The sequence below is a fragment of the Camelus ferus genome, chromosome 33 (genome assembly GCF_009834535.1).
Source record: "Camelus ferus isolate YT-003-E chromosome 33, BCGSAC_Cfer_1.0, whole genome shotgun sequence".
Taxonomy (NCBI): domain Eukaryota; kingdom Metazoa; phylum Chordata; class Mammalia; order Artiodactyla; family Camelidae; genus Camelus; species Camelus ferus.
The window spans coordinates 10,633,890-10,658,333 of NC_045728.1; the positions used below are offsets into that span (position 1 = coordinate 10,633,890).

General features: G+C 51.1%; 1 protein-coding gene across 4 annotated transcripts in view; it reads right to left on the reverse strand.

The window, feature by feature from the left end:
* Nucleotides 1–1,331: 1,331 nt before the first annotated feature.
* The window catches only part of LOC106728513, a 29,518-nt gene continuing 6,405 nt past the window's right edge, over nt 1,332–24,444 (reverse strand). Inside the window, exons 3-6 of one of the 4 annotated variants that reach the window (XM_032472396.1) lie at nt 16,995–17,119; nt 6,343–6,435; nt 4,372–4,521; nt 1,332–3,522 (exon numbers count right to left, since the gene is read on the reverse strand). In XM_032472396.1, coding sequence (XP_032328287.1) covers nt 3,463–3,522; nt 4,372–4,521; nt 6,343–6,435; nt 16,995–17,119 — 428 coding nt within the window. In that variant the 3' untranslated portion in view covers nt 1,332–3,462. Of the gene's footprint in view, nt 3,523–4,146; nt 4,522–6,342; nt 6,436–15,966; nt 16,259–16,994; nt 17,120–24,444 lie in introns of those variants that run through there. The other 3 variants (XM_032472394.1, XM_032472395.1, XM_032472397.1) reach the window with 3 other exon arrangements.

Here is a 24,444-nt window from a genome sequence, read left to right on the forward strand (position 1 = left end):
TTCTTGGCAGTGAACCACTGAAAGGAGAAGTTATCAATAGAGAAAAATAGCCATTACAGATTTGACCAGAGCAGAACATTTTTAAATGTTTCCATCCACAAAATTACATTTGGTGGAAGATAGCCTGTGTTCACTAAATAGCTAAGAATCTGAAAAAAAGAAAAAATACTACCCATGGCCCAGGAGAAAAATATTACCAATGTGTTCGCAGTGCTCCATGGTTTAAAAAATGACTCCATCCATTCTCATCATGTTTCACATTCAACAGAGGAAGGAAAGTGAAGCTACCTTTGCAGAACCCTCTTTGTATAAGCGGGTCCTGGGTGCTTGCCTCCTACTGTTTATCACCTTCAAAGCTGTAGCCCCACCCTGGACCTGGAGGATCACCCTCCTCCTCCAGCCCCTCTGCACCCGGAGCGTCAGGTTTCTGCTCCTTCACTCCAGATCACCGTCATGCCCGCTGGCTCCAGCCAACAGAAAACAAAGCACTCTGCACTTTTCAACACTCTTGCTCAGACCGTCCACAGGAGTGATGGGAACAAGGAACAGCCTCCCATAGGAAATGAGTCCTCCTGTGCGCTAAGCGCAGTGTGATGGGCTGTATATATATGCTTTCATTTCACCCACCATAAGTGCCATGAGGATTTCCATTTTCCGATGTGGAATGGAGGCTTGCAGAGCTTAAATTATTTGCCTAAGCCCACAAAGCCAATAAATGATAGCATCAGGATTCAAACCCAGCCCTGACTCCACAGCTCATGTCCTTAACCATTATGTCACACTGTCTCTACTCAAGAAGGCAGACCCAAACTATTTTTTAATTTTTTATTGAAATATAATTGGCTTAACAGTATTACATTAGTTTCAGGTGTCAGAATAAAACCATTTTAGAAGGCATCAGTACATTTGTGTGATGACCCAAGGTGTGGAGTAATCTCATTCATTCACTCATTTTTTGAATTTATTGGTTCTGGAATGCACGTATTGATTCGTATGACATATGTTAGCTATACATCTAGGAGGTGCCTGAAACCTAGGTGGTGCCTGGAAGTGTGGGTTCTGCGGTCAGAACACAAGAGCTCAAATCCCAGCTTCACCATTTACTGGCTCTGAGACTTCGGGCAAGCTCCTTCACTATGTTATGACTTTGTTCACTTGTTTGTAAAATGTAATAATAGTAGCTTCCACCCAGGGCTGCTGAATGGAAGCAATACATATAAAACCCTTATAAGAGTGTTTAGCACATTGCAATTATGCCAAAATGTAAGCCATCATTTTTATTCCCTGTAGTAGGTGCTGTGCTAGGTACCGCAGAAAAACAAAAAATGATGGCACAAGAGTGAAAAGTGACTTTATTCTATGAGTCTTAGGGAAACATTAAACATTTTTGAATGATGGAGGTCCTGATTGGATTTCGTTTTAGGAATTTTAATCTGGCTGTGGATAAATTAGATCAAAGGACAGGGAGACTAAGAGGCTGTAGTAATAGTGCCCGTGAGAGGTCATCCCAGTACGGTGGCATAGACGGAGGACAGGGCAGGATGTGGTGGCTTACCGGACTTGGGTCACTGTATGAGGGTGGAGGGGGAAGTGGCCTAGAAAAGTGAGGCTGTCAGCCCAGAGGAGTGAGAGAACTCAGAGACCACCGACAGCAGCAGGGAACAGGAGAAGAGACCACCAAGAGGAAAGATACTGACAATGCCTCTGCCTTTGCAGAACTAGGGCCGGGAGACTGCCCTTGCCTGCTCAAGCCTTCGGACTGTTGTCTGGACTCCTGGCCTCTTGGGAACTGGCAAAAGACAACCCTGCTCAGAGGCTGGGCCGTGATCAGAGTCCCCCTGAAGTCCCCCAGGATAGACCCAGTTTGGAACTTGGCTTTCCCACCACTAATCTTCTGTTTCATCCATGTGACCTAGCTGTCATTTTTTTTCTCTTTGCTGCCCCATCTGCCTTTCACATGTTTGGATCGGAAACCAATAAAGGAAATAACATTATTGAGACCTCAACCTGACCACTGGAGTGAGAATCTCCTTTCAGGTACAAGGTGCAGGAGCCTCCCCAGGAAGCCCATTAGGGTGTGACCAGCAGCTCCATGTTCATTGTCCCCCAAAGAGGAAGGGCCCTTTCCCTGCTGGGAGAGGTCCAGGGTGTCACCAACAGTGGGCCCTCAGGCATAGGGGTGGTGCTGAAGTTGGAGCCGATGGCGGGCCAAGCGCTGAAACCTCAGGTCCAGTTCAAGGGATGGGAGAGTGAGGACCACAAGGAGAAGCAGCTCTAGGTTTTTGGAGCCCCAGGCATGGTGAGTGAGGGAGACAGCATCTCAGAATGTCGCCTCCACTTGCTTTATATCCCCAGTCCCTAGCATGGCACCTGGCACCTAGGAAATGCTCAATCAGTCTATTGAATGAATGAATGAACAAAAGCCAGCTCCCCGAGGCTTTTTCTCTTGGGGTGGGAGCAGGACTGACTGCACACCTGGCCTTGAGTAGGGAGGGAGGTATGAGAAGCCACTGAGCCGCTGAGAAGCAGCCTCGTCTGGCTGACTGTTGATGATTAAGAAGCAGAGCTTCTGTTCTGAGGGGCCAGTGCGGGTGGGAGGCTGCTGCAGCCGTGTCCACGGTAAGGACAGCCGGGATGGGGGGACTGCCAGGCTGCCTGCCAAAGAAAACCAGCTGCTGGCCAGCTTGGCTCCCCAGCCAGAGGTTGCAGACCCTGGGATAGATGGTGGCATTGGGTATGCAAATCTATGCAAATAATGTCACAGAAATGCTCTCAGGTTCCCAGAGAAAGGGTATTAATGTCCACCACTGGACAGCTGGCCTCTGGCAGCAAGGACTCCAGTCATTATACCACCGTCCTGTGGCAAACCTCCCCAAACCTCCCTAAAATTATGCTGGATTTGTGTCTCGCTTCAGGCCACCCGAGACAGAAGGATGGAGCAGCAACTGAATTGCAAATGTGCTGTATTGTTTAATCTAAACTGCTGTTGTCTGAGATGAGACTGTGACCCCCAGGTAGGGTCTGAAGGGTCAGCTATGGGCAGTGTGCTCTGGGCTTTCCCCTGAGGAGGGGTTAGGGTTGGGAAGTGGGGCTTGGGGGTCCTGGAGCTCCTGAGGGAGGTTGAGACACAACTTTCCACTGAGGAAAAGGCCAGGGAGGCTGGGCTCCCTGGGCCTGAAACAGAGCCATTTCACCCAAAAGCCAGAGAGGAGGTGAGCTTGAGGTCAGAGCCAGGACCTTCCACTTCCAGAGACCAGAAAGATGGGCTGTAGCTGAGGGAGTCAGAGCAGAGGACGGGGACCTCCAATGATGGAGGAAGAGCCAGAGGCTGGAGATGGCAGAGGCTGGGTGAGGGGAGTTTGCAGGGAGACCGGCTGTGCAGAGGGGCCAGGTACTCCCTTGTATGCACTCGCTCTCTCCTTCAGTCCTTCCACGCAGGGCCCTTCCGTGGCCATCTCTGTGCTAACTGCTGGGGAAGGCACAGAGAACAGGACGTGGTCGCTCATCTTGCAGACACAGGGTCTAGTGGGAGAATGGATGTTAAGCAGATCACTAAACGCACCGAGTCAAGGGGGAGGTGAGGTGCCATGCAGAGTGCGCACGTCCAATCTAGTCTGGAGCAGCCGCGAGGGAGCCTCCCTGGGGGGCTTCCCCCAAGACCCAAGCTAGGGCCTGGCAGATAAATCAGAGTTAACTAAATAGGAGACTGAGGTAGGGGTCCGCTGGGGAGGCATTCTAGGTAGAGGGGTTCGTAAGTGCAAAGGACCTGGGGTAGGAAGAGGCAGGAGACTCCCTGGAAGCTGAAAGAGGACCTGAGTGAGAGGGAGGGGAGCAGGATGAGGGTCAAGGATGGGCAGAGGCCAGGACAAGCTACAGGCCATGCTCAGGTCCCTAAAGGCAGTGGGAAGCCATTCAAGGGTTTTAATCAAGGGGGTGGCATGATCAGATTTATGACTTCAGGATGTCTCTGTAGCTGCAGGAGGATGGATAGGGGATGGGGACAGCTATAAAAATCGTGTCCTTGAATGGCCTACGCGGCGTTGCCACGCTCATCACCAGACGAGATACCGTTAGATGTGAGAAATGAGAAAAAGACTTGGATCTTAGGAACAAAGTCCTGAGGAAAATCTCTTCTTCCTGGTCCCCTAGTGGTGGCATAAAAAAGTTAGCCATAGTCCTTAACCAGGGGACAAACTAAGCTGAAATCTGCTATCCTCTTCTTGTCTTCTTTGCTTCTGCCTCTCTGGCCCCTTGTCCTGGTTCCTGCTGGTTCTCAGCCCCCAGGGCACCTCCCTGGCATCGCCCATTTAACACACACCTATGGCAGAAATCACCCCCACCTCCAAGTACCCATCCCAGTGTCACACGTACCCCTGCCAAGAAGGACCCGGGGTGGGGGGGGCGGGGGTAGAACCACCAGGCCCGGGTTGACCTCCTCGTTTCATGACTGGGGTGTTCATCCTTCTCAGGTTCAGCCCTCCTGCGCCGGGTACCTTCCACGCTCCTGCCAACAGACAGACACTGCAGAGGGGTGAGCCTGGCTTTCAAAGAAGTGGTCCCCGGCCAGCAATATCTTATTCTGTAGTAATAGACAACACAGACAGGGGTGTATATGGGCCATAAAAGAAAGAGGCAACATGTGACACTTAATTCAAGATTAAAAGAAACCGTCAACTGGAGCTGATTGTGCTCATCCAGATGTCACCAGAAACAGCTGTATGCCATCTGCCAGAGTGGGTGCCACCAGCTGGAGCAGCTCTCCCTAAGACCCTGTCTTTGCTTTTCTCCACGGTAGGAAGGCAGCACTGAGGCTGGAGGCCAATCCTTGTGACGGGGGTGACAGAGCCTGAAGTGGCAGCTGCAGAGAGGAGTGGGCAGTGTCTCCTCCCCCTCCCCACTCCCCAGGCCTTGTTTATGCTAACAAAGGCGAGTAATGAATTACTGATAAGTGGCCTCTTTTAAAGGGAAATTATTCAAGAGAGCAGGTGAGATCCTGCAGACATTCATCTTCCTGGCTCCGTGAAGCTGGCTCGGAGATGGGGAAGGGTAAGGGAGATGATTCATAACCATGGTCCCCCATCCGTCACTCGGGGCGTACCCAGCAATGGGGAGGCAGGATTGATGGGCCCCGGGCCCCAGGTTGGCAGTGCGGTGGGGATCCACTGGCTCCATCTCATTAGCAAGGCCAACAAGGCCAAGAATCACTGGGACTGGAGTACCTGGCACCTACTTGATGCCAAGGGGCAGTCCCAGGGAGGGGCAGGAGGCGATGGATAAACTCCCCCCTGTGCAGGTAGGTCCTGGACAGGTGGGACGCCTGCCTCCAGGTGGAAGAGGCCATAAGTGCTAAGGCATGACTTCCAAAAATAAAGAATGGAGCACTGGTCTGGGACCCAGGAGACCAGCTCGAGGCCCAGCTCTGTCCCGTTCCTCTCCTGGCTCCCATCTCATAAGATGAGCAGATCAGAAGTCACAAACTGCTGGGCCCATGGGCAATATTCGGGTATGTTTTCTCGACTCTGCATCATATTCAGACACGTTTTCTTGAACCTGCACGATGTCGGCCCTCATTATGTTTTAAATCTGAATGTGTTGTCCATTTTAAAAGCAAACTCAGATAACTAGCTTCCTTGAAAAAAAAAAATCAGGCCTAGCAATTAGCCAGGGGTGGAGTATAGCTGTTCCCCACAATGAGGCGGGCACCCCCACTTGGCCAACAATCCCCTGGTCCCTCATCTCTTCATCGGCCCTGGTTTTGTACCACTGTCCATCCTTTCAACCTCGCCTGTGTCTGGTTTCAAAACCCTTTGCTGCTCCCAGCCCTGGGGTAGCCCCTGCCAGGCTTCACACAGGTAAAACCAGACGGCACCTTGCTTGATACCTGCCCTGCCTGCTGTGGACTCCTTGCCTCCCATCCCTGGGCCTCCTTTTTGATGTGGACCCCATAGAACCCCACTCAGCACCCACAAGTCTGCAACATACAAGTGCTGGGGAGTTAATGCTCAGTGAGGCAAAAATGTGATCAATGGAGAATGGGAGCTAATGGAACATTCCTCTTCCCTCTCCCTCCCAGCAGATGCTCCTGAGACATATAGCTTCTTGAAATGGTCTTGCAAGATTGAGCAATCAGTCGCACTTGGCAGCAGCCAGCTCAGAAATATGTCCTCAGAATGGCTCCCCGCCTCCCTCTCGCTCTTCCCTGGGATTGCACTCCCTAATAAAGGGGTACCCCATGTGCCTTTGAGGCCCTGGCTGCTGGGAAACCCAGGTGAAGACACTGGTTTCAGGAGTGGCCCTGGACAGCTGCCCCTCACATTGGGATTTTAGAATTGGACTACTTACTGGGGTTCTGGCATAAAGAAGCCCATCACTGGGGATCAGATGGGTGGTAATAACCTTGGCATCACAGTGTTGGAAGTGCTCTCCTGTGGAACCCTGGGCAGAGGTGCAGGTGGAAGATGAGACACTGCAGTACAAAGCGGCCATGGTGTCTGAACAGCATGGGAGCGATGGTGATAATGATGATTGTGGAGCAGGAGACTTTTCGTCTGCTGCATTTTGAAAGGCTTGAAAAAAAAAGAAAGTTAGGTTCTTGCTAACTCAAGCGGGGCCCTGAAACCAGGGATGGGAATGGATATGTGGGTGAGACGGAAAATCTGAAATCTCCAGGGCCCAGAACCCATCAGGCTGGTGGACACAGTCGCCTTCCCCTTGACAGAGAGAAGCCTCCCCGAGCCTGGAGAGCATGCAGATGCCTCACGAGATGATTCTTGTTCTCCTCAAAATCTGCCCCTTCCGCTACCATTTATTGCTTCCAGGCCAATGACCAGGGTCAAATCTCAATACAGCTTGAGCTGGAAAGTACCGTCCTGTTTCAGAAGGAAATAGCTTATGTGAAGAAGGAACAGCAGCCCTGACCAGTAGGAGCTGCCAGGACTAGAGGAACCCAGGACTCGTGGGCTCGAGGGTGTCAGGTTGAAGAAGGGGGAGGGAAGGCCCCACGGGGAGAATTTACTGACACGGGAAACTCACCCTGGACTCAGGGTCAAGTGTTAGGACCCAGAGCTGGTCCAAACAGTGTGATAGGATGGCTTCTTAGGGCTTGGCCATGACAATGGTCTACAGCAAATGAGTAGAAATGCCAGAACTTCCTCAGCATAGCATTGAGGAGGGGTTGGCAGGCTCGGGAAGGTGGAGTGTTTAGAATGGGCTTTTTACCAGGGACCTGGGACCTGGGACCTGGGACCTTACCAGTTGACTATTATTGTACGTTGAATTGTGTCCACCATAAGATATGCTGAAGCCTTCATTCCCAGCACCTGTGGATGTGACCTTCTGTGGAAACAGGGTCTTTGATAGATGTAATCAAGCTCTAATGAAGTCATTCGGGTAGCCCTAGTGTGACTGGTGTCCACAAAGAGAGGAGAGGATACACAGAGACACAAAAGCAGAGATGGGAGTTGTGTGCCCACAATTCAGGGACCTGGAAGAGGCAAGCAAGGATCCTCACTTTGGACCTTGGGAGGGAGCATGGCCCTGCCAACACCTTGATTTCAGACTTCTGGCCTCCAGAACTGTGATCTATTGCTGTTGTTTTAAGCCTCTCCCTGTGGTGCTTTGTCATGGCGGCCCTAGGAAACTGACATAGCTATTTTCTCCATGAGTGTCCAGAGACAACCCCCTACTCAAGGCAATAACGGATGCCCCAGTGGGGCAGAGGTGAGGGGGCTCCAGCACTTGGAGAAGTTCCTCAGTGGCTGCCCTCAGCAGGCTGGGGCTGCTGGTGGACCTTGGCTCCCAATTCCCAATGAGCGTGTTAGGATCCCGGACCAGCAGAGGCCAGGTGGTGGCACTTCAGCCTGAGAGGCACACGGGCAGCAAGGCAGCAGTAGCAACCAGGGTGCCTTGCCCTGCAGGGGTGCTCGGCAATGCCAGTCAGTCGTGGTGTGAGGAAGACGGCCAGCCGGTGAGGGTGCTGCTTGCCTTGTTAATTTTTTTTAAATATCAGGAAATGGTGAGCAGAAGGATGACATCAGATCCTCACTTTGTTTCCAGATGTAAGTCAGTTGACAGACCCCGGGTCCATTGATAGAAAGGGAAGAGGGTCCTTCTGAGGAAGGAGGACCACAGTCTAGATGAGAAATATTCCCCTAACCCTTTCCCAAACGACCTACAGCCACTTTCTAGAGTAACTATGTGTGGAAGGAAGGGTGATACTGACCTTTCTAAAGACTGTTAGATACAGATGCTGACCTAACATGGAGAGCAAGGGATCTGACCTGCCATCATGGCCTTCCAGCTAGCTAGGGGGCTTCTTGGAGCCCACATGGCAAAGGTCCAAGTCTGTCTTATGGACGATCCATGGGCCAACCTCATGGTTATTTCCCCTTCCTGAGAGCGTAGTTGGGACGGCTACACCAAGAAGCTGGCAGAGGCCGCAAATGTGAATGAGGCCATTATGCTAGGATAGGCCAAGTGGGAGGCCCAGAAACTACCCTCCAGCTCCGTGCTGGCTAAGATAGTAAATCAGAAGAATTACTGCCACATTCTGGGACAATCTGCAGAGTTTAGTGCCGCCATTAAAAACTTAAAGGATGTAGAGTTGGTGCTTCCCATCATAACCTCATTCAGCTCACCATGCTGGTCCTGCTGAAACCAAATTGATCACAGGGAATGACCGTGGATAAGCATAAACTTAACCAGGTGGCAACTGTGGTTGTAGCTTCGGTGCCAGATGTGGTCATTTTACTAGCGCAGGTCAAACAGCTTCTGGCGTTTGTATGAGGCTATTGATCAAGCGAATGTCTTCTTCCCCATCCAGAGGGAGGATCAAAGGCAGTTCATTTTCGCATGGTGGAGACAGATTTGTTGTCTTCCCCCAGGGCTGTGCTAATTCTCTTGTTCTCTGTCACAGTGTAGTCCAAAGGGACCTGAATCAGCTCGAGTTCTGCAGAACATCACACTGGTTCACTACATGAATAGCTTCATGCAGATCATACCTGGTGAGCACAAAACGGAAAACCCTGGATGTCCTAGAAAGGCACTTGTCAACCAGAAGCAGGAGATAATCACACAAAAATCTAGGGACCTGCCACATCACATTTGTGATGTTTTGAGGGGTCCAGTGGTCTGCAGCATTCCAGGACAGCCCTCTAATGTAAAAGACAAATTGTTGCACCACGTGCCTCCTGACACTGGGAAAGGAACACGGTGCTTAGGGGACCGCTTTGGACTTTTGACACAGTACGTAGCACTTTTGGGAATACTGCTCTGACCTATTTGCTCGGTGACTTGAAGGGCTACCAGTTTTGAGTGGGGTCCAAAGCAGAAAAGGGATCTGCATGGGGTTCCACCTCTGGTTGCAAGCGGCCTGGCCCTGGGGCTGCATGTCCCTGTGGACTGGAGCACACTGTAGGTACGTGCTAGATACAGATGCTGTGAGCAGTCTTTGCAAAGCCTCGGTAGGAGAGTTGTGGTGCACACCCCCTCGAGTTCTGGAACACAGCTGTGCCTTCTGGGGCTCCTTTCAGTGTGCTCCTAGGCCCTGATAGAGGTCAAGGCCACACAGCACCAGATGACCGTGAGATATGCGCTTCTCATGAGGGGCCGGCTTCAATCAGATCCACTGAGTCAGTGGTCAAACGGGCAGAGTCCATCATGTGGCACAGATGGTGTATTCAGGAAGAGGCCCACACCAGGTCAAAAGGCACAAATAAATGAGATGAACATGTAGGCAGATCCTCATATCAATCCCCGCTTCCTCAACACAACACCTGTGAACTCATGGCTGGCAGGTCTCCTATGACCAACCGACAGAGGGGGAAATAACCAGGGCCTGGATGTGAGTAAGCCAGTGCATTATATTGGTGGCAACAGAAAACAGCCCTGAAGATCAACGGTGATTGAAAAATCCCATCAGTGTGGAGCCATGAGCAGTACACTTGGTTGCCCTCTTCTTATAGAGGGAAATGAGGCTTGAGTATGGATATATATGGACTCTTGGGTAGTGGCCAGTGGCCCGGCTGACAATTCAGGGGGTTAGAAAGAATAATATTGGAAGATTAGAGACAAGAAAGCCTTGAGAAGAGGCACGTGGTTGGACCTATGGTGGGCACAAAGTTTGCAGGTCCTTGCGTCTCCCATTAATGCCACCAGAAACATCTCTGGCAGAGCTGGTTCTCCCCAGTCAGGTGGAAAGGATGATCAGCAACAGGATGTCAGCCAGCCTCTCTCATCAGTCACCCTGGTGCAGATGCAGAGTGCTGATGGTGGCAGGAATGGAGGCCATGCATGGATAACAGCCTGGACTCCCTCTCAGCATGGATCTTGCAACTGCCAAAGCTAAATGTGAAAAGTGTCAGCAGTGGAGGCTGACACTGAGCCCTCAATACGGCACCATTCCTCAAGGAGACTAGTTATCCTCTTGGAAGCAGGTTGATTGCATGAGACCTGCACTGTTGACACCAAGACATGGCATGCTGAGGGATACATTTTGGCCCTCAGGAATTCCTCTAGGATGGAAAGGAAGTTTGTGCTCAGAGGGGCCAATCTTTGACAAATGAAATATTGGATCTAATAGCTAAATCTCCCATCTTCCACTGGACAGATAGTTTTTGCAGCTTCTTGGGGGTCTTCTCAATCTGCAAGATTGAGCAGTAAGTTGCCCTTGATAGTGGCCAGCTTAATGACATCTCCTCGTATCATCACTCTGTCCTTCCTTGCCTGACTCTTCCTGCCCCTAACTCTTGTACATAAGCCTTTGTCTCAGGCTCTGCTTTCTTGGGAATCCAGACAAAGACGATCTCCAATATTAAAGGTGGCTGTCAGTTGTCACTTATCATCTGAACCCCACATTACTCACTCTGTATCACCTTTCTGGTCCTTGTGTTACCTGAATTTGGGCTCCTGAACCAGATGACTGCTTAGATCATCTGCTCCAACAATCTATGGGCTTATATTTCCAAGAATCAAGGGTACAGATTCTTCCACAAATTCATTCGCCAAATGCTTTTGTCCCCTGGGGACTATCTCATGCTTTGAGCTCTAAAGGATGGGAGGTTTCAGTTTGTTTTGAATTGCATCTTTAGGGAAGCCCCATAAATGTTCCTAGAAGTACTCCACCCCCCAATGAGTCGCTCCCTTGTACCTAGAAATCAGCTGAGAATAGAAGGGGCCAAAAGGAGTAGACGAGGGAGGAGAGATTTGGAGAGGAGTTATGATGGGTTAAAAGAGACAGCGCCACCAAGAACTTGGATGAACTCTAGGAAATCTGCTTCAAGAAATAAAAGCCAGGCCCCTAGAGTGCTTCTGGAATCTCTGCATGGGGTCTTGGAATCAAGACTCTAAACACCACCCTCTATGTTTGGAAGGCCTTCAGAGAGAAAGGGAGGCAGGCGTTGTGTCATCAACACCAGCAGCAGTCATCAGCTTCTGCCCCAAACCAAGCATTTGATCAGCATGTGCTTTACTCCTACTACCGACAAGGTACTGACAGTATCTTGGGGATGGGGAGGAGAGAGCCCGGACACAGATTTGGACGTGCTTCCTGCCAAACTTGAACTTGCAGTGTATTTCTAGGCAATAAAAACAAGACAAGGCAGCATAAGCTAGTCAGGAAAAGAGTGGTGCAGAATGTGGGTGACATGGCGAGGAACCAGTTCCCCCAGGAAGTGGGCTGGGCTGCGGAGCAGCCACGGTTTTCATCCAAAAAAGTGTTTATTGATTGCTTGTGATATGTAAGGCAGTGTTCCAGGGTCTGCATGGGGTGGGGAAATGGAGGAGGGCGTTGGCGGGAGGTAAACAAACATATTGACCTCCTCTCTAGGGCCTTCCAGGCAGGGGGGGTTGGAATCAACCACAAATGGCTATAATACCAACCCCAGGGGATGAAATAGCAGGTGGATGATAAACATTATTAATCTGGGAGCACATAGGATGAAAAAGGTCAGTGCCAACTTAAGGAGAGGCCATTCCCACTGGAATCTGAAAGAGAAATTTCCTTTCTATAGATGAAAATGGGGTGAGAGGGGCAGGAGAGGAGGGCAGTCCAGGCAAAGGCTGGAAAGTGCAACGTGGGTCAGGAGAACAGCAAGCCACCCTTCTGATCCTCCATCAATTGCACCATCCTGTCTCCCAGGCACCAGGAGCTCTGCCAGCGCTGCCAGTGGGTTTCGGTGAGGACCACGCTCAGTGGTGGAGCACAGAAACATAACTGGAAAAAGTTAACCTAATAGGAGGGCTTTTTTGTTTGTTTCCACGTCACCAGAATCCAGAGTTTAGGCTCAGAGGCTCCATGATGTCATCCAGTTCCTTTGGTTCCTTTAGCATGTGGTTCATTGTTCATGGTCACAAATGGCCATGTCACCTCTGGTGTCGTATCACAGGAAGGAAAACGGAAGTGGCTGTGGTTGTCTCAGAGGAGTGAAGTTCTCCCAGGAACCCTCGGCCTGCACCCCACTGGCCAGGGCTGCTGGCGTGGCCGCCCCTCACCCTTAAGGAAGCTGAAGAGGCAACAGGGCAGTCAGGCACAGGGTGTGTTTGAGATTTAGGAGAGCCCTCTACCTTCACCCTGGGGGGGTGGGTGGGTACAAGATCTCTAGGACCTGGAGAACTAAGAGTTAGCCAAGCAGAGGAGGAGAAGGAGGGTTGCTGGGGTCCTTGGCAGGGACAACAGTGTGCAGGGGCCGGAGGGGAGTGGAGCGTGGCACATTGCAGAGTCAGAGCATCGCAAGAGGGCAAGGCGGTGCCAGGCTGGAAGTGAGGATGGAAAACAAAGGGAAAATAAAGGGAGTGAGATGGAGCCTAAAGGAGATTTAATGCCCCGTTCAGGATTAGGGACTTCATCCTTCAGGCAGAGGAGAGTCACTGAAGGGCTTAGGCGAAGGAGTGGCATGTCAAGGATGTGCTGTAGAGTCAGAGGACATACAAACTTGGAGCTGCCAATCCTACAGATTGCGTTTGAAGCCAATTTAGAGCCAGGTGTCTGGATGAGAGGACCAAAGGGCTGTGCGTAGAGAAAAAAATTGAAGAGGTGCAGGGGCCGAGTCTGGAGGGCCTCCGGTGCCAAGAAGTTGGCGAGACAAGGAGGAGCCAGCAAAGGAGGCAGCGGAGAAGGAGGGTAACCAGGAGCACGTGGGGTCCTGGACTCTTGTGAAGACGGCATTTCAATAGGAAGGGAGCAATCCACGTAGCCGGATTCTGCTGCCGGTCAAGTGAGGTGGGAGCTGAGAACTTAGTGCTCTGGACTCGAGGACGACCTTGACAAGGACACCTGGGTAGAGCAGAATGTCAGGATGACACTCCAGTGGAGGAAAGGAATCGGAGGGAGTGAAGGTGGGCAGCTCTTGCAAGGACAGTTGATGTAAGGAACTGGAGGACGAGGTGGGACACAGAATGTTTTTTTCTTTTCTTTTTCTTTTCTTTAAGATGGGAGGGATCACAGGGGTTTGCATGCTGAGAAGAGTGGACCAGGAGAGAATGAAAAACTAATGACGTAGGAGAGAGCAGGGGGGATGTCAGGGCAATGTCCCCAATCAGGTGAGAGAGGTGGGAGCTGGCCTTGGTCCAGAGTGCGAACAGTCCGCCCACAGCACAAGAGGGAGGCAGGGAATTTGAAAGCGGATGTGGTGGGAGGGCCATCGTGGGGATGGGAGTCTGTGGAGATTTACTTCCATCTTCCCCACAGTTTCAGTGAATACAGAGATAGTAAGGTTTTCAGTGGAAACGAGGTTGCAGAGGAGGTGCTGGAGGTTTAAGCAGAGAGAGGACGGCATGGAATACTCATCTGGGAGAGGAGAATGAATGGAGCAGAGAAATGATGTATGATGCCAGCCGGCAGCCAACGCCCACTTGAGTTTAGGGATCCTAAATTTAAAGTGAGACTGACAGCACACTGGGTTCTGCTCCAGCTACACCCTGCTCGCAAAGTGCAGGCACTGAGTAGGGAAAAGTTGAAGGTTTTGCTAAGTGACCAGCAAGGGAGAGGGGAGCGAGGGAATAGAGAACATTTACAGTGGATGACTATGATGCTTGATCAGGGAACTGAAGCTGGGTTAGGATGTGAGGGATCCCCTGGGGTACGAGGAAGGGAGGGAGAGAGGTGATAAGACCAAGAAATTATAGGTGCTAGTGGGAATGGAAGGTGGCAACTGAGGGAGTGAACTGAGAAGATCTGTGGGGCTGGAGAGTAGACAGCTTGGGATGGAGACTGTGGAGAAACGGGACCTGAGAACGGGGACAGGGTTCAGGCTAAGACTGTGGGGAGGAGCTGGGGGGGTGGCTGGAGACCAGCTGATCGGAGGAGAGAAAATCAAAATGCGGATGGGCCAAAACCCTTACTAATCATGCTGGGGCGGACTGGAGAGAATCACCGTGACCCGGGAGCCAAAATGTTTAAGAAAGGAGAGGAGGACCCTGCGGTGTGTCGATGACGCCAGCAAGGACAGGCGGTAGGAGGCAGAGTCTCCAACTCGAGATCAGAATCTGGGTGATTTTTAGGAGGAAGGCTGGATATTGTCAAGAAGCTGAACAGGGAGGAGCCAGGAGGACCCTGCTCCGCCCCCAGCTCTAGGGACAAGGGAGAGAAAATAGCCCCTGCCTGTGAGTGTGGGGAGATGTGGGGGAGAGTAGGGTTCAGTTAGAGCAAGGGGGTAAAAGGAGCGTTCAGGGCAGAAGCAGGAGGAGGCTGGTGGGGGAGGGAGGGCGGAGGTGGGGAGGCAGCAGATGGCGGAGGCAGCAGATGGCAGAAGCAGAGGCATGAGCCCTACCTGGCAGGCAGGTACCAGAGAGGATGTGGCCCAGCCCTTCTACTGACCCCCTTTTCTCCGACCCCCTTTTCTCCTACCCCCATGCCAAAAGCCTCTCCTTAACCAAGTGCTGCCCACAGCTCTGTGTCCGAGGAACCTCAGAGATAATCATCTTGGAGGCGCTGAGGTGTTCAAACTGCAGCAGGACCAGAGTTTGCTAATATCGCAGTAACACAGCCCTGGGGATGAGCCTCTCACTCACGGAGCCACCGAGGCCACTTATCTTGCAATACATCGCTCTCTACAAAGGGATGCCAAATGCCTACACGATGGAAATTAAAGCGGGTAAGGGTTGAGGTGGGGAGAGAGATAGTAAAAGAAAAAAATCCATCTCTGGCCTTATTTTTAGGCCCACTGAAGTGGCAAACATGTGCTGGGACAATAAGAACTCAAGCAGAAGCCAACCCCACCCAGGGAAAGGCCAGGGGTCCCTGGCTGCAGAAACCTCCCATTCATTATTTTTGATTTACTGCAGAGCAGACAAGAGGCGCTCACATGATACATAGCTTGTATATTCTTCTATCGATTTCCAAGACTTCGTTTTCTAAACTTCCCATCCATCAGCAGCATCTGGGCCCGCTCTCCCCGAGAGATGAGATAGGGATGAACCACCCCATCTCGCAAACAGTGGCAAGTTTTATTAGCCTGGAAGACTGGAAACTGAGTCATGCTCATTTCTGCCAACAGGTGAGGTTGCCTCACCCTGAAGTTGAAAGGGCATCCTGGAGGGTGTGGCTGCCGGGAAAGGGCAGGAGCACCCCAAAAGCCCCAACAAGAAGAGCCGAGGAAGGGCGAGGTAGTGTGTTTGAGGGAGGAGCCATGTTCTCGGTGGTGGGCGTCCCCCGTCCAGGTGGTCCTGGTTGCTGCTACTAGAAACACTTTCAGGGCTGAATAACCAGCAGGAGCACTGCCCACACTCACCGTCAGCTTCCCCCTGCAACAGAAGGGTGCGGATGGTGGCCCTGCTGCCAGCCTGTGGACCCTGAGAACAGACAGCCGCTCCCCACTGGCTGCTGAAGGAGGTTACCGTGCCCCCACCGGAAGACACGTTCTGTGCATATAAGGAAAGCCGGGTACCCACGTACCACCTTAATTCCTCTTCTCCTGCCAATATTCTCAGGATGGAAAAGGCAAGCATCTGTGATATTACATCCGCCCCCAGTCCTCCCCCACTCCATTTACAAAACAGATTCCTTCAGCTTTCACCCAGCAGATCTCAATACCTGGGGGGCTGGGATGGAGGAAAATAGAAAACCTCTTGACTGCATCCCCTTTGAGGCTGGAGCAAAAGTGGGGAGAGGCAGGGATGAGGGCTGCCAGGGCCTTGGGAGCAGAGGCAAAAATAGAAGGCTTACACCTGCCTTCAAGGGGCACTGCCCAATCTTCGAGTGAGCTGCAAATCTCATCCAAATCTGGAGCATCTCATGGCAGGAGGGGGGGCAGGACACCAGGAGCTGAGCAAGGAAGCAAAGCGTCAGGAGTCCTGGGCTTGTTCTGCTCTGTGGCCTTTGGCCAACTTCTCCGTCTGTCTGTGCCTCAGTTTCCCTCGGAGAAATAATCTTCCAGCACCTCTAAGGTCTTGGAAGGCATCCAAAGAGTCTCAGAAGTGACAATATTACAAATAAAGGAATTATCGATGCGACTGATGGTTTCAATTGAGCCTTGGGGTCTTTGCTATTTAGGGGATAGATCAATAGTAATAACAACAATAAATAGGGAATAACTCAGCAGAGAGTCTCTAAAGGACCCCGTGGCAACAGGGCCAGATAACACAGAAGAAGAGAAAGGCTTCCTCTGCTGCCCACATTCGCTGAGCCATCAGGGATACTCTGGGGAGCGGCTGCCCTGATGCTTGGCCAGCCTGTCCAGGGGCCATTGCCCTTCCAGATGGCACCCCAAAGGGACCCCGGCTGCTCTAGGAGCATGGACAGGAAAGAAGTAAATTCGGTCAGCTAAGGAGGTTCCCCTTGGGCTAGCACAAGATGAAGCTAAATGGTATTTATCACCCACGGTCCATTCACCCGGCCAAGTGAGACAGCCCAGGAAGGGTGGGGGAGAAACAGGCCACAGCATGGGATAGACCAGCCACGATGGACTGGCTGCTTCCAGGAGAGAGCAGATGTACTAGAAAGGGCATGGGATGTGGAATTTGAGCATCTGGTTTGAAGTCCTGGATCTGGAACATCCTACCTGGTGATGGGCTCGGTATGTGTCCTCCCCACTCCTTGGGCTTCGCTGTCTGCAAAATGGAGATGATGACAGCTGTCTAACTTGTTGCCGTAAGATGTCATCCAAGAGAAGATAGGGGAAGCTTTCTGCAAAATAGTCAGAGTTTTTATTACCCACGTGGGAGGATGGGCAGGATCCCAGGAATGCCTCCTTCCCCAAGATAGCTTTGCCACATCCAAGTGACCACAGGACCAGCATTCCTATGTTCATCCTTACTGAGGCCAAAACACATCTAAGGGCTGGTCCTAGGAGAGATGGGCTTGCCACATCCTCCTACTCCCCACACCAACCTCTGCACCGTGACTGTGATATTTTTTATACTTACTGGATTGTCTGCCTCTAATTTTCTGCTGTGTTGTAAGCCCTTGTGTTGGTGGTGGTCTTGACACACACTGGTGCTCAGCAAATGAGCAAGTGGGCCCCGAGGGTGAAGCTGTGCCTTTTTAGGCACTAACTTCCCAGGACTGATTTGTCCATCAACAGCTTGGCTTCTCCTGCAGGAGCAGGGAGCGGATGTAGCAAGTTGGCACAGGGTGACTCGGGTGGGATGAGAAAAAGCCTCTGAAAGGGAACAAAAAGTCTAGAAAGGGAATCAATCCAATGGGGCCGAAGCCAAATTCTGGATGCCTGAAGAATATTTTTGGAAAGGATAGCCCAGGGGGTCCTAACCACAAGCCGTCAAATCCCAGCCCACAAACCTGACCCTCAGATACTGGAAAGTCAACAGTGTTAGAGGCCGTATTGATAAGCTTCCCCTCCAGGTAAAAACATCCCAGAAACCAACAGAGGGACATGTCTCTGGTTAGTGGATGTGGCAAGGAGCTGAGATGAATGTAGGCCTGGCTGGTGGCAGAATCCACCTGGTATCAGGCCATCAAATAGACTGTTTTACCGCAAGGTGGTATGGCGTTTTCTGGCATGCGCACAATTCTATGCAAACGCACACACACATACATCCCTCTGTGTCCAAATGCACAGATATGCATAGAATCCTTCATATCTGCAGACCTGCACGATGTGCAGAGACACACACGTGATGGATTTGAACAGTAATTCACACAGTGAAACTTCTGGGCCCTTGGGCCAGCAGGGAATTTCAATCCTGGTAATAGATTACTGTCCCTGACCTGACCAGAAGTCTGGGCTTCTATAATGACTTAAAATCATAGAATTATCGTTCCAAGGGGCCTTAGAAATCAACTATTTCAACCTCCAACCCAGAGCATAAAAATCCCCCCCTAACACTCCTAGCATGTTGACATATAGACTCTGCTCAACACCACAATGATGAAGGACCCATTAGCCTGCTTGGAGCCCCATTTAATTGTTGTTATTAATAAGAAGAAGGACGATAATGTATTAATTTCCGACTCTGCGCCTGCTGCTGTGCTAAGCACTTCACAAGACTAACTCAGGTGACCCAGTGAGACAGCTCCATTTAACAGAGTCTCAGAAAAACTGGCTTGTCCACAGTGACACATCCAGTAGGGGAGCAGAGCTGGGACTGGAACCTGGGACTGACTCCACAGCCCTTGCGTTGTTAAGTCACATGAACTTGCCTTGAGTTATACTGTGTAGGAAATTGTCCGTCAGAATGAACCAAACTCTGCTTTTCTGTCACGTTTATTGACTGACCCCAGATCGGGGCTCTGGGGCTTTGCAGAGTCTTCCTCCTGTTCCCCTGGAGCCTTCCCTTCCCCTCCCCATGCTTGGGCCTCTCCTTCGATGCCCTCTGGGTGCCCGTGTCCAAATATGGGCCCCCACAAAAAATTCCGTTCTCACTGAGGTATCCCCTCCATGGTTTGGACGCTGTACTTTGAGTGTGTGTCCGAAGATGCCATTGGCCTTTTGGTGAGCAACATCACATCACTGACTGTTTCAAAGAAACTGCGGGCCTTCATTTGATTTTAGTTAGCTAGCTAATTTTTTCTTCCATAAATTACTGTAAGCTATTTTTGCCATTGAAATTTAAAAAATACATATTTTCAGCTTATGATTCCAGCTACGTTTAAGATCATTTTGCAACCTAGTTTGTCAGCCAGGACTTTAGCTAGTCTTGCAGCTCTGAGGTGTCTACAGATTGGATAAGCTGACTTGCCGTGCCAAGTGGTTGATCAAAGCCAGGCCAAGATTCCACGGCTGAGTTCTATACCATCCAGCAGAGACCTATCAGGCGACACTGATCTACAAAGCATCACGCCAGTCCCAATGTCAAATGCCACCCACAACTGCCCATTTGGACTGAAACAAGAGATATATGCCCAGGGGTCGCTCTGGAGGAAGTAGAGGGCATCCAGGAGAAAAGGGTAAGGTCAAGGGAGAAATGCCAGTCAGTAAATACCACACCTGTCCAGGAGGCAAGGGTACGAGGTCGTGGTATCAGGTCTGGAAACATCAGTAGCTTAGAGGGACAAAGCTGGAGTCTGAGACATGCCCCAAGCTTAGGGATATGCAGACGCGAAGGGGGCGTTTCAGGCAATGCCCCAGTGAACCCCAGAAGACTGAATCCTGCTTGCCTGGGGTTCCTTTTAAAGGCCCAAATATCCATCCTTTCTGAGTGCACACCTGGCTGCCTTAAAGGTGCCACCTGGCTGATTCTACCTGGCCTCTGACCAGCTCTAGATCCACTGCTTGTCAATCTCCTTGATGGTATTATTCAGCCCTCATTTTTCCATTTTGCCCATAAAGTTGAAAACTGTGGTCAAATAACTCTAAAATTGAAGCGCATTCTATGTAAGGCATTCCTTTTACATCACTTGGATATTTTCCCCCTGCAGGTTACAGAAACCCTAAATCAAACTGGTTTAAGCAATAAGGAGACTGATGGTCTCATGAAATAAGAAGCCCAGAGACAGGTGCAGCTGCAGGGTTAGTTGATTCTGTAGTTCAACGATGTCCGCAGAGGCTGAGAGTCTATCTTGTCTACATCCACAGCTTTATTAGCTCCTTAAGTCTGGTTCTCCTTTGTCCCCAAAAGGGGGCTGCCGGTGTAATTGGGGCAAAAAACTTCTTTATTTCATCCAGAGAGATACTGGATTCTCTTTCTCCAAAGCTCCAGGCAAGTCTGACGTCATGTCTCACTGGCTCAGTTCCCTTTGGGCTGCCTCAAACAGAACCCGTCATCTGGGGCTGGGCTGGATGTCAGGAAATGTTCACTGCATTTCTGATCCTCTAGTCCAGCCTGCCCTCAATAAAGAAATGAGATCCTTCTGGTGCAGCTCATGCTTGGTGAACCCGTGTAGGTTCCTGGAGTTCACCATTTCCCTAAGCGTCCAGAAACCATCTATTTAATAACCAATTCTAGAGCTTGACCAAGGACCACAGTCTATGGGATCTTGGTTTTTTTCCCCGTTTTTGAAGCTGGACACACCATTGACCTCTTCCATTCCCCAGGATTTGGTAGAGCAGTGGTTTGCAGATGCTAAGTGTGCAGGACGGTACCCATGGAGCTTGTTTTAAATCTGTAAGTGTCAGCAGAGCCTAGTGGTTCACGGGTTCAGGGTCTAGACTGCCCGTGTTCAAGTTCAGGCTCTGCCATTAACCACGTACCCTGACTCACTCAACCTCTCCGGGCCGCAGTTTTCTTACCTCTGAAATAGAGGTAACAATAGGCTCTCCCATGTGGAAATGTTACAAATTAAAGAAGAGGTAGGGTGTAAATTGTTTAGAACAGTGCCGGTGAGTGGCATGCCTCTAAATAAAGGCTAAATAAATATGTGTTCTTAGTCTCCATCCTTAGAGACTGATGATTCAAGCAGGATGAGGAAGGCTCTGGGCAGGCATCTACTCTTAACAAAGTGGATTCTAATGTGGTGAATCAACCACCCCGAGATGCCTGGAGAAGATGCACCCACTGTCCTACGTGAATCTCCCCTTCAGCATTGGGGTGGAATGTGGTCCACTCTGGCCTGAGGATCAAAATCGCAGCCACGTCACAGCAATTATGCTTTCATGACTGCCTCATCTTATTTGGGCTTCAGTTCCTTCAGCTGTATTTTTTTCTACTTTCTCCAGGTTTGGGAACGCTTTCCTTGCTAGGAAACAAGCCAAGTGGGAATGGTGCTTTGCCTGGGCCTCTCTCGGCATTATGATATCCTCCCCAAAGAATGGGGCTCACTCGCTTGTTCGTGCTTCAAAAATCTGCGATGGACCCACTGTCCCTGGTGTTCCCAGCTCGCTGTGGACAGTGATGTCGCTGGTACCCTACACGTGGGCCTGTGTCACGTTCAGTTTGCCTGTAATATGAGCCCTCCCCTGCCCCCCCTCAGTTTAGGGACATGGCCCTTGGTGACCTGAGTTCATCCCAGAGCTCCCCCTGCATCATGACATGGCCCCCGACACTGCCCTTGCTTTCCGCGTCAGCTTCATTTGTGATGATGGCATCAGAACTCCGTGCTCGAGACTCTCAGCCCTCCTGAGCCTTCTTCCCTTTCAGAGCCTCTGCCCATGGGATTATAATTGTTCCCTCTGAACCCGGGCAATTCTGCCTTCTGAAGTTCTGCAGTCTATTCCAACCAGGCTCAGCTTTCCCTGTTTTATCTATTACAAACTCTAAGAAGACTTTTCCCCAAGCTTGCTGTGTCATCTATCTGTTGCTGCATAAAAAACCACCCCAAAACTTGGTGGCTTAAAATAGCAACCATCTATTTGCTCAGGACGTTGCAATCTGGGCTGGTCTCAGCAGGGCTCACCTTCGTGGCTGCCGTGGGAGGGAGGCCTGGGGGCCGGGCTTCAGCCAGCTGACTCCCTCCCAAGCCTGGACGTGTAGCAGGATGGCTGGGATGGTTGGCATGCCCTGACCTCTGTCTCTACACGTTTCCCACCCTCAAGGGGGCTTGCCTGGGCTTCCTGATACGGTGGTCACAGAGCAGCAAGAGCCAAAGAGTGGAGGCTGCCAGGCCTGGGCTTGGCGGTCAGGCGGCGTCCCTTCTGCTCATTCTATTGGTCAAAGCAAGTTGCATGGCCAGCCTGATCAACGGAGGGGAAGTAGACTCTGCCCCCAGTTGATGGGAGAAATGTGAAAGAAGCCTGGCTGTTTTTCACTCACCGCACTGCCCTTCATTAGACCTGTTTTGAGGACCTGAACTGAGGAGAGGAGGAAGAAGATGGTCTGATCTCTAGAAGGAACTCACAACTGGTGGCAGAAGCAGAAAGCTAAAGAGAGCATTACAACACCATGTGACAAACAATATTTATGGCTGCCAGCCCTGTGCGTTTGCCGCCTGCCAGGCACTGCACTTAGTGATGTATTTGCTTCGTCTCAGAGCCTTGACTCTAGTCCTGGAGGAGTATGTGAATAATGATGTCCATTTTTCAGATGGGCAAATCAAGGCACAGAGACGTTAGGTAGCAAGAGTGTGAGGCAGGATATGAACGCAGTGGATGCCCAGCTCTATGGCCCCTGCCCACACCGGGTACTGTGACCCCCTGCAAGGTCTGCCATCAGCACGGAGAGGATCTTGCCCCCAGCCTTCGCCATTCAAGGAGCCCCATCAGTAAGCAATAGATGGAGGAGCAGGAGACAGACAAGGGACAGCGGCAGATTTCTTTTCATAGAACATAAGCAAGAGGGCTGTCACTATTCACTGCTCGTCTCGGGGCCCCTCGCAGGCTGCCTGGGTCTTACATGGGACTCCCACTGAGGCAGCACACCAAGACCAAAGCCCACGGTGGCCTGGAGCTGCATGAAAAGTTTGAGAACAAAGGAATCACCTCCTTCTGCAACTGTCCCAGAGACACGTGATCAGGGGAAGAAACTGTTCCCAAAGCCACACAGGAAACCACGTCTCTGTAAACTCGCCCATGACGTCAGCCCCTGTGCCTTCTTCCCACTCGTCCCCGCATTAACCAATTACTGAAAACAGCTCAAAATAGCACCTGTCCCTCAGCTGGGGCTGCTGCAGGAATGTTGTTTGTGATTCTTTTTGAGAGAGAGAGAGAGTCTGTTGGAAATTAGTCTGGTGAGAAAATGATCACTGGGCCCTTACACCAGCATCCGGCTCTGACTCTGACCTGCCCAGTACAGGCTGGGATAGAGTTTGCATGTTTCCTTGTACCCGGTTGCAGTCTGGCTCTCAAGGTGACCCTGAAGAACAGCAAGGGACCCAATCCCATGAGACACAGGGCTTCAGAGGCTCCCCATGAGACACAGGGCTTCAGAGGCTCCAGGGTGGGGAGCCCCCCCAACCGCGACCCACTGGAAGCCTCTGCTCTAGAAGCTGACTGAGATACGGGAGTCATTTGGAGACTGTTTCATGGCCTGGCTTCAATCCCATCTCAGTTTCTCCACACCCCAGCCCTGCAAGTATCCCAAGGGACTCCTGTCTCTGTCTGTCACTCCTAAACCCATTTTAAAACCTGCCAAAGCCTTGAAAAGGATGCTTATCATAAATAATAAGAAAATAACAAAATAAATATCATAGTTAACAGTGTAACTATGATACCATTTACTAATGCAACAATCAAATGAAAGAAATCGATCTGTCCACACTGGCGTGGAAATCATACAAGGAATGTTGTCAAGTGGAAAGGGCAAGCCATAGACATAGCTATACAGCTGTCTACCTGTCTGTCTGTCTGTCTACCACCCATCTATCTATTATCTGCCTGTCTGTCTTCCTACCTACCCACCCATCTATCTAAACATTAAGCTGATAATAAGTGATTTCCTGCCAGGAGAGGAGAGGGACTTGGGGGAAGGAGGGTGGAGGTGGATAATGAGGACTTTTGCTTCACTTGTATTCTTTGAATTTTTACAAGAATGTATTCATGTTTTACTTATAAAGTTAAAAATTAAATACATTCCCAAGCAAAGCCAAGCCAGAGAGAATGATCTGCTAATAAAACAGAACCCAGTCCGTTCCTCACTCCTGTCTGGGTTTGTCTGGGTTCTTCTCCTGCCTGGGCACCAGTCTTGCCCGGGCACCAGTCCTGCCCGGAAGCGGTCTGCCTGGCTCCTGCCCTTTCCCCCAGGGCCCCTCCTCCCTCCTCGGCCAATGGCTTTTGACTGGCTCTTGATTTCGCCTGCAGGTCCAGCCTTACCGCAGGCTCCAAAAGCCGGCAGGGAGGGTGTGGGTATTTTGGTTCCCAGAGTTCTGTCCTGGAGCCTTAGCCCCACAGCCAGCGTCCCAGGGGCCCACTCCCTATTGCAGACCCTGCGTCTCTACCTGGACCTGCCCAAGTGCCTCTCCTGATGTCCCCCTTGGCTTTGGCTGCCCAGTCCGGGCCCTGCTCCTGGAGCCGTATTCCCCGCTGGCCCCGCTGGTCCCACAGTGACCGTGGGAAGAGTGGGAGCCCTGCTGTCTAGCAGGCCGAGGGTGGGTCTGCCGAACCACCCTACTTGGCCTTCTCACCTTGGAGCCAGCAGCCTGCGTGAACTTTTCAAGGACCTGCCTGAGTTCAGGGGCCCTCA